Source organism: Sinocyclocheilus anshuiensis, unplaced genomic scaffold, assembly GCF_001515605.1.
Source record: "Sinocyclocheilus anshuiensis isolate Anshui unplaced genomic scaffold, SAMN03320099.WGS_v1.1 scaffold517, whole genome shotgun sequence".
Lineage (NCBI taxonomy): Eukaryota > Metazoa > Chordata > Actinopteri > Cypriniformes > Cyprinidae > Sinocyclocheilus > Sinocyclocheilus anshuiensis.
Genome location: NW_015536535.1, coordinates 2142158 through 2152373, shown reverse-complemented (window position 1 = coordinate 2152373; position 10216 = coordinate 2142158). Strand labels below are relative to the sequence as shown.

Genomic DNA, 10216 nt, shown 5'->3' with positions numbered 1-10216 from the left:
AAGGGAAAAAAAATGAAAAGAAAATCGGCCAAACATATCGGCCAAAAAAATCAGCATCATATATCGGCCATCAGCTACCCTGATTTCTAAATATCGGCATCGGCCAGTGAAAAACCCATACCGGTCGACCCTTAATTTTAATATATTGTAAAATGTAATTTATTCCAGTGATGGAAATCCTTCATGGTTTGAAGAGAACAAAAGAACCAAACTAAACAATAAGTTGCTAATGCATTGATGTCACTCTCTTTTGGACACTGACAGCTCATTTGAGGAAACGGATGCATGTCTTTACCGAATTGCATTTTTTCTTCACCACAATTACTCCCATCAGCCCTTGCGGTCCATGGGTAACCCACACACTGTGGTCATAGAAAGCACATGGTCTTTAGTATAAACAAAACACACTAAAATGTCCAGTAACCAAAAATAAATAAATTAAAAAAATAAAATCCCTAAATAAAAAGTGAGTTAATTGCCTTGTTTACAGTCACTCCCGTATTTAAATTTAAATTCAAAAACTTTTCACTGTGTGCATGGCCTACTTTGCTAATATAACAAAGCAACACAATTTTAAAACATACATTTGTTTTGGTAGAGGATGACAGCTTAAAATATCCCAAAAAATATAATACCTTTGACTCTTATGACAACAAAGGGTCTCATGTTACATTAATGTGCACTTACTACTGACTACAAGCTGCCCATGCAGTTAGTTTAGATTGTGTCAGAACATTTGACACTCTGTACAGAAGCACTGTCATGCAATTTAATGGCAGGCAGAGTCTGTGATATAAGGCAGTGACACCAATTAATGCAGCACCAGTGCTGTTCATAACAGTGCAATCAGTATGACTGTCAAGTCAAGTCAAGTCACCTTTATTTATATAGCGCTTTTAACAATACAGATTGTGTCAAAGCAACTGAACAGCATTAATTAGGAAAATAGTGTGTCAATAATGCAAAATGACAATAGTAAACACAAATTTTGACTGTGACTACTACTTTTCTATAGCATGTACACACATCAAAGAGAAACCAGCACTTTATCTGATAGTGATCAAACAACTAAAGTGCAACCCTACACACAGACTTAGAGAAGTGTGTGAACGTCTGTGTGCATGTCAGAACAGTGACACTGGATGAGGGGGTTGTGTGCATGTGTGAGACACAGAAAGAGATGATTAATGGGAGAGTCAGACTGATATCAGAGTTGTAATTATCAGCATAAAACAGGTCACAGCATTAGCGTGCACACACGCACACACAAATAGACACAAAGAGCCAGACACGCTGGCCAGAGCCACTCGCAATCAGCACTTTAACAGCAATTTAATAAGGGAGATAAAGAAAGATGGAGAGAGAGGGAAAGAAAAGAGATGGAGACACAGAGAGTGAACGTACGAGTCGGTTGATCCGTACGAACTCCTCAGGACTCTTGGCCCAGGGCGGCAGCTCCACATCTGACACCACCATCCCATCATCCATCACTCCCAGGTTGTAATTATTGGAGTTGACAAACATCTCTGGGAGGTAATAGAACTCAGGGATCAACTCCTGGGAGAGAGACAGAAAAAAGGCATATGTAACTATAAATTTCAAATTATTAACTGATAAAATAATTAGTTTAGGGCTTGCAATCAATTTTAAATATTTAATCTTAATTATTTTCATAACTTTTTGGTACATGATGTTAACAAATGCAGTTCCTTTTTAAGAAAGAAAACTAAATAAAATGTATATATGTACTGTATAATATGTATAAAACGTGTAAATAAAATATGTATATAATGTAAAATAATAAATAAAAAGTGTTGTTGGCAATATTTTATATATATATATTTTTTATGCTGATATCACTGAAATATATGAGAACTCACTGCATATGGTCTTAGACTCAAAATCAAAAGAAAAAAAGGGGAGGGGGGATAGATTTGTTGGCATGTTTGCCAAAATGATAAACATTATGGTAACATTTAATTAATTGCATCATTAACACAGTGACTTTGACATTCCTAAATTAGACATATTCGACAATCAAAAATAATGATTCAAAATAATTCACCAAATAACATTCAATAATTCATTCCAAACAAGAACGTAAACAAGGAAGCAAAGCTGATTATTGTGCAAAAGCAGATGCATCCAGTTTCAAGTATTTCTAGATATCTATACAATATAACAGCTCATTAAATGGGAATCAGGACTGGAGGAATCAGTTATTCCTTCTTTGAATCTTTAGCCTTTAATCTGTGCCATGCTGCCACTCTAAGTGAAAGATGCAGTTGGAGCTACTCTAGTTTAATATCCAATTTTAAAGTCTTCACAGAAAGAGTGACTGCATGTCATCCTGAAAGAACATTAAAACAGCAGTGCAGTGGCACGCTGCAGTCAAAGCATGGTAAACAGTAATAGATCTCTTTCCTCATTTATAAAATATATGGGCATTTTTCTTAATTCTCATTAGTGTTTGGAGGAAACAATCATTCTTGCTGCTCTTGCTACAGCGCTCAAATGTGACATTTAATTTGATAACTTTATCCTTCTTTGAATCTTTAGCCTTTAATCTGTGCCATGCTGCCACTCTAAGTGAAAGATGCAGTTGGAGCTACTCTAGTTTAATATCCAATTTTAAAGTCTTCACAGAAAGAGTGACTGCATGTCATCCTGAAAGAACATTAAAACAGCAGTGCAGTGGCACGCTGCAGTCAAAGCATGGTAAACAGTAATAGATCTCTTTCCTCATTTATAAAATATATGGGCATTTTTCTTAATTCTCATTACACAGTGTTTGGAGGAAACAATCATTCTTGCTGCTCTTGCTACAGCGCTCAAATGTAACATTTAATTTGATAACTTTATTACAATATCTGACCCTGTCGTTCTTAGGATTTTGTAAATCAGTGGATAAAGTGGATAAACCCATGGAGGAGCAAATGAATTAAATATGACATGTTGGTCTAATGGACCTTTCCTGTTATGCAGCAACTTGTAAACATGAAAAGAAAATGAATATGCCTGTATTCCTCTAAAAGGGTATGCGATAAAAATATTTCTCTAAAAGGTATACCTGGCTTTCTGAAATCTGCTTTGGTCAAGCTTATTATATAACTTGATTATATGAGACAAACAGGATTCTTAAAATTGTTTCAATGGAGAGGAATAAAACTCTGGGTCTAAATGTAAAAATATCAGCTATCAAATTAAAATTGTTAACTTGTACTTGGTATTGGTCTGAAGTTAGTCCTTGGAGGATAAACATGCTCTTGCTCTGCAGAAACATGAGTCCCTTGGGAGAACCATCTAACTGACAATCTATCACTCACTCTGTAGTCATAGACCAATCAAGTTCTGTCTCACATCCAAATTAATCTATGGTTTTCTGTGAAAGGTCCATTAAAAAGAGCAAAAACCACATGGTTAATGTTTCTATGTAGAAGAATAACATTTTAGGTTTAAATTTAAACATCCATATAAGAATAAATACAACTTTACATGTTTAATATAACATAGCATGCATTAATATGTATGTGTATTGTGTATATACAACACAGCTCCTCAGTGCACTGCGAGTGGCCAATTAGGTGAGCAAACAAAAGGTGGAAGTTCAAAACTAGCCTCCTGCCTCATTTCTTTCTGGTCCTCTCTTTAAAACCGAAGTCTTTAAAACAAAAAGGTCACGATTTTACAATGGCACCAGGCGTCCTGAGGTTCATGTATGGAGCCTGGTGTAAATTTGGCGTCTTCATTGGCGGCACAAAGATCCACAGCCACTTAACCAGTGGTGGGGGGGAAGGAGACCAAGGCCGGGGTTCGGGAGGAGCTATTATGTGCAATGGCCCTTGAGCAGAACTGGTCATAGGGCAAAACCTGTGATCCAAAATCCTGTCCTGCTGCGGGTCAGTAGAGAGGGGTGCCCCTGGGCCCGCTCTTAGGTCCTCTCTGACTCCCCTGAGGGGAAACTTTCAGTGTCCGCACTGCTTTCAGCCTAGTGCACGGGGGTCAGGGGATGGAGGTTAAAGGTCAGGCCAGAGTTTGCCTGACTAGAGACAGACAGGATCAGCGTGGCTTTAGGCCATTATAGCTCTCTTTAGCCTAGACACAAAAACTGCTAAAGGCTTTTCACCCCTTGGTTGAATGAGGGGGTGTTTCTAAATGTGGGGGGACTGCTGTGCTTTTTGTTTTTTTTAAGAAAAAGGGATAACAGCATGGCAAATTGATACATTATTAAATTTGAAGGCACTTCTTTGCTTCTCATTTGCACCTATCAGACCTTTTTTGCAGGGTTAAGAAAAGTGAAACATGTTTGAAATGTTCCACAGCTTCAAAGTCAAATAAACTGAAGGTGATTTCCAGGTTTTTAGTCAAGTCCTCCATTCGGTTTTGATGCACGCCAACCCTGTTATGCTGATCCACAGTGACAAGCTCACGTAGAATCCAAACTGGGCTTTGAGTGAGCTTTCGGTATCAAGTGTGACCATGTAATGTGAGCCACATGTCTTATTATCAAATGAGCGCAATCAGCCCCTGAAAAACGGCAGCATGCAACGACCATGCTAACAAAATGGCTGTCTGTTGTAATGAATATTTCAAGAGGTCTGGACATTTGTTAAAGTTAATGCTGAAAACTCTGAGGGCCTCTGAGTGTGCAGTTGGGATTGCTGTCTGACTTTGGTTTGGGGCCGAACGACAAAAGGTTCAACTGAGGGTTAGAGTGTTATGAAAGGTTTCGCAAGAGAGAGTAAAAGGGGGGAAAGGGGGGAAGTTTGAAATCAAGATTAGTTTAAAGCTTTGATCAAGGACCCTTGACGCTTTCATAGTAGCATGACAAGGATTGGTTCTGACCGTACATGTGCTAGGGCCAGTTTTTATGGAAAGGTGATGGGGGCAGCCGGGCAGAGAGCTGCAGTGTCTCCATGACAACTGCCCTCACACCAAGTCCCAGCAAGCTCCAGTTACCAAGAGGAAGTCAACTCACTAGAGAAACGTCTAAACATGTAATAGCCTCCACATTTGTGAAAAATATCAGTGCAAGGCAAAAACCAAATCCAGGGACCGACTGATGCCTGAATAAGAGGAAATAAGCACAAGTACAGCTTTGTGCATGTGAATAAATATGGAATCATGACAATAAATAAAAATGAAAATTAGGTAATATGACTCACAAAGCATTTCTGTGCACATTTCTGAGTGTCATGCACATATGTTGACATACCTTCACGTCAGACGTGTCCCTCTGGCAGTTTCTCCAGGCTCTGGACACTGAAGAGAAAGTGCGATCTGCGTGGTCAAATTTCCCACCTTGGAAATTCAGGAAGAACGTCGTGAAAGGCTCCTGAGAATAGAAGAGAACGAAAAAATATGGACTTTCCACACACATTCACGCTAAAATGAGTATTACAAAGTCATGTTAGGGCCTAAAACAACTACAGGGCAAATTCCATTGAGCACAGATCATGTATTTAATAACTACGAGTCTACTTTGATCAGCGTTTAGCCTGCAATTTTAACATTTTTCAATATGTGCAACCAGACCAGTATCTCTTATTTAGCATCGATGCCTGCTGTTCATAACAAAGCCTTAAACAATATGATCCTAATTTGTGTGCACTAAATGACATCCTCTTCCCCAAAAGAGGGACCTGAATGCTAAAGAAACCTGTTATTAACCCTGGTCAGACAGTAAATCCTTTACAAGTGCATTATTTGTTCTTTTCTAATCATGCTTAATCTTGTTTGTGCAGAATCAATAGGTGGTTCTTTTGAAACAATACCTCCCCGATGAGAAGGACGCAATTAGAGTGAATAGCACCCCGGTAAGCTACACCATGAAAGAAAACTACCCTAATTACGCAGAGGCTTTTGGGTGCTTGACTGAATTTAACACCCTACTTTTTCTGTCAAGAGCCTCAATATCACAAGGTTGCTGATTTGTGCTATGGTACATGAATTAGGGTGTTTGGTGAAGTGGATTTGGGATAAGCCTGATAATAATGGGATGGGATCAATACAATGGGCCAACAGGGAATGGCAATGAAAGTGAAAAACTGTAACAATTACAGTGATGGCCAGGAATGGGCTAGTGACCTCTAGCTCTCGCTCTCTCTCTTTGTGAGTAGAATTTATAAGGAATATGTGAATGCTCTAAACATTAAAACTAAATAAAACACAGACCTAATTTAAATGTGAAGCAACTGACACTGTACAAAGGCTTCGAGAGGACCATGGGACTTTATAACTGTAAAACTAATACAGAACTGCTTATATTGAACAAAACCATGCTTCATCAAAATACTGTTATAAAGCTTATAAAGTATTTTTCCTCCCGAGTGTCACGTCTTTGTTCTCTGCAGATATTAGAACACAAAGGATGAAGGGAAGATGAGCGATGTGTTGTGTGTTTGTTAGTATGCAGATAAGGCCTACATTTCAATATAACAATAAATCAACCTGACTGAGCACGCACATATGCCCAATTATAAACAACAATTAGTTGCAATGTGCTTCACAACAGATCACATGATGAATGTGTAACATTTTGCCGCAGCATAAAGAGCACAGAACTGCTATGTTTTAAAACCCTTTAAAAGGTGCAAATCATTTTGACAATTATGATCATGTCCCGTTTATTTGTCCTACATAAACAGACTATGAAAAAGCAAATGTTAAAGGAAATAATGCACTGAGAAATGGCACACTGACATGCTTTTCTTTTTTGTGCGACTGATGTTATAAAAAAAGATTTAAAAATTGTGCAGTTTGGAGTTAGATACATCTCTGTGTTACAGTGTGAAACTTACAATCCTGAGTAGCCACATCTGAGTAAAGCTGGAGGTGGAATAGTGTGTGCCGTAGTGGAATTTCGGCACCTGCTCGTCCTCCCATGATTCAAAACGTTCAGAGAAGAATGCAGCCCTCTTTGGGTTGAGGGCACCAATAGGCTGTAATGAGAAAGGACAACATTATTGTAATAAACATAAAACTGAATTAATAAAGCATAAATGTTCAAGAACCAAAGAAATAAATTATTAGAATAAGGACCACAGGTGTTAAAAAGTAATCATTTATTAATGATAATTATTTATTTATTTAAATAATAATTTAGTGCAGCTGTCAAGTTTCATCAATAATAGACTGTTATTTTTAGTGAGTCACATTCAACAGTCTGTTTTCTTTATCTGTGAATAAAAATAAAATCTTACAGTTCATGTAGGTGATTGAACAAAATAATTGTGTTCATTTGTACTGCTGTTCATATGTTTAGGGTCTGTAAGATTTTTAAGATTTCTAAAACTGTAACATTGTGAAATATTATTACAATTTAAAATAACGTTTTCTTTTTTAATATACTTTAAAATGTAACTTATTCCTGTAATAGCAAACCTAAAAATTTAGCAGCTATTACTCAAATTTTCAGTATCACATTATCTTCCAGAAATCATTCTATTATGCTCATTTAGTGCTCAAGAAACACTATTATAATCAATGATGAAAACAGTTGTGCTGCTTAATATTTTGGAACAGTGGCACTTTATTTTTTTTTATCAAGATTCAGTGAATGACAAATTGAAAGTTCCAAAGAGCAGCATTTATTTGAAATGTAAATCTTATAGCATTATACTTTTACTGTTGATCAAATTAATGAATCTTTTAATGAAAAACATACTGACCCCTACTTTTGAATTATGTATATTTGTACATTCATAATGGTGTTAAACATTAATAGTAAAGGGTATACTGAATTTAAGGCAGGGGATGAAAGTTGAGGTATGAGAGTTCTAATACTCTCTTGACATGCATTGGGTTTTATCAGAAGCATTGATTAGCTGCTTTAATTCTTCATTGATCTGAAGAAACCCAGCGTATGGAAACAGGTCATTATGTAAATGCTCATTTATATGTATTGTTATTACCCTGCTGAGTCTTTATTACTCTTGAACTGCGGCTCTCTTTCTCTCTCTGTCTCTCATATCTTAGTATGATCAATAGTAATGGAATGATGGAGTTCCTTGAAATGAGAGTAGGCAGGACAGATCGACCATCTCCATCTTCCTCTCATATCATAGCTGTGTAATGACGGTCCTCAGCTGCTTTTCTATTGATTACAATGGTGCTAGGACAATATGTGTGTGAAACCACCGATTGTATCTTTTAATGCTCCATTGTGCTTATGTGGCTATGTGTGCCTGCATTAATGTGATATTTAACACTGTGCAAGAAGGCCAAGGGCTGTGGGGCTCATTTCAAAATAGAGGTTAATTATATTCCACTAATTCTAATATAATCGTGATTAAACCATGTTTTGGATTTAATTGGGATTTAAAAGGGAGCGCTGTTTAATCAACATTCGATTGTAAATCACTAAAGCTTGTATAATTGTCACTGAAATGTAATAGACTTATTCTGTGTGTGTGTGTGTGTGTGTGTAAACTGAAATGCAGCCCTGGGCTGACAATGACACACGGTCTGCTCTCTCTCAAGATTCAGTGAATGACAAATATAAAGTTCCAAAGAACAGCATTTATTTGAAATATAAATCTTATAGCATGTCTTATAGTAAATGCTTTTACTGTCACTTTTTATCAATTTAATTAATCCTTGCTGAATAAAATAATTTAAAAAAATAATACAATCATAAAGGTGTTCATCAACAAACAAAAGTCGGCACACCATAGGCTCCAAAAATGCAAAACAATTTAATAATGGACTTCACACAAGGTAACGTTTTGCGCTTCTTCTTTGTCTAGCACCCAATTTTGAGCATTTTTTGCTATTGATGTGCGTGCTTTGGTTCAGTTTTTAATGGTGTTAAACATTAATAGCAAACGGAAAGTAATGCAGGGGAGTTCATATGAGAGCTCATATGGTTAATACTCTCTTGCCCTGCATTGGGTTTTATCAAAGCATTGATTAGCTGCTTTAATTCTTCATTGATCTGAAGATGGAAGCGTATGGAAGCAGGTCATTATTTACAGTAAATGCTCATGTATATGTATTGTTATTACCCTGCTGAGTCTTTATTACTCTTGAACTGCGGCTCTCTTTCTCTCTCTGTCTCTCATATCTTAGTATGATCAATAGTAATGGAATGATGGAGTTCCTTGAAATGAGAGTAGGCAGGACAGATCGACCATCTCCATCTTCCTCTCATATCATAGCTGTGTAATGAGGGTCCTCTGCTGCTTTTCTATTGATCACAATGGTGCAAGCACAATATGGATGATTGTATCTTTTAATGTTCCGCTGTGCTTGTGTGTTTATGTGTGCCTGCATTAATGTGAGATTTAACACTGTGCAAGAAGGCCAAGGGCTGTGGGGCTCATTTCAAAATAGAGGTTAATTATATTCCACTAATTCTAATATAATCGTGATTAAACCATGTTTTGGATTTAATTGGGATTTAAAAGGGAGCGCTGTTTAATCAACATTCGATTGTAAATCACTAAAGCTTGTATAATTGTCACTGAAATGTAATAGACTTATTCTGTGTGTGTGTGTGTGTGTGTGTAAACTGAAATGCAGCCCTGGGCTGACAATGACACACGGTCTGCTCTCTTGTGGCAACTACGGTGAGAACACACACTGAATTAAACATTGTGCGATTTAACTGATTGATTGCGGTAATAACAGGACCCTCATTAAAGAAAGAAAAGGGAGAGCAGGATAAAAAACATCTCTGTCATAGCTCAGTGTGAGTGTGTGTGTGTGTGTGTGTGTGAGTGAGAGAGTGTTTCTATGTGGATGTGTAAATTTGTGTGCATGTATATGAGTGTGTGTGTGTTCGTGCGAGCCCCTCGTGTTGTTTACGCTCCAGTACAATAGGGTCTCGTGACAGTGTCGTTCATCAGGGTTATCCCCGTACCACAGCGCAGTGTGATGGAGTGAACGCACACCACCGACCCTAATACGCTCTGGCAGCACTGCTGAATATTTCTCTAGTGACGGCTCAAATAAATGAGCTGCCCCAATGTTTTTAATTAGACTACAAATCTGAACAGACTGCCAGTAGCTTTGAGTATCAGCACTTCACTGTGCTGCTCAAAATTCAGGGTTTCTGAGGGGGGAATTCATGAATTGGGCCTGATAGCTTTGTGCATTTGCACACGATTGACGATTAAACAAATCACAAATATGCCCAAAAATTCTCTGCTGGATGCAATTTGTATTGCCCACTGTGATCTAGGCACCTTTAAATGCAGAAAGTGTGCTTGTCTAA

General features: G+C 37.5%; 1 protein-coding gene across 6 annotated transcripts in view; it reads right to left on the bottom strand.

Moving 5' to 3' along the window:
* Positions 1-10216, bottom strand: part of LOC107695599 (lipopolysaccharide-responsive and beige-like anchor protein) — a 274449-nt gene that overhangs the window by 51883 nt on the left and 212350 nt on the right. For all 6 annotated transcript variants that reach the window (XM_016495624.1, XM_016495602.1, XM_016495617.1 and 3 more), the window contains 3 exons: positions 6801-6941; positions 5216-5335; positions 1405-1557 (listed from right to left, as the gene is read on the bottom strand). In XM_016495624.1, the coding sequence (XP_016351110.1) occupies positions 1405-1557; positions 5216-5335; positions 6801-6941 (414 nt within the window). The remainder of the gene's footprint in view (positions 1-1404; positions 1558-5215; positions 5336-6800; positions 6942-10216) is intronic.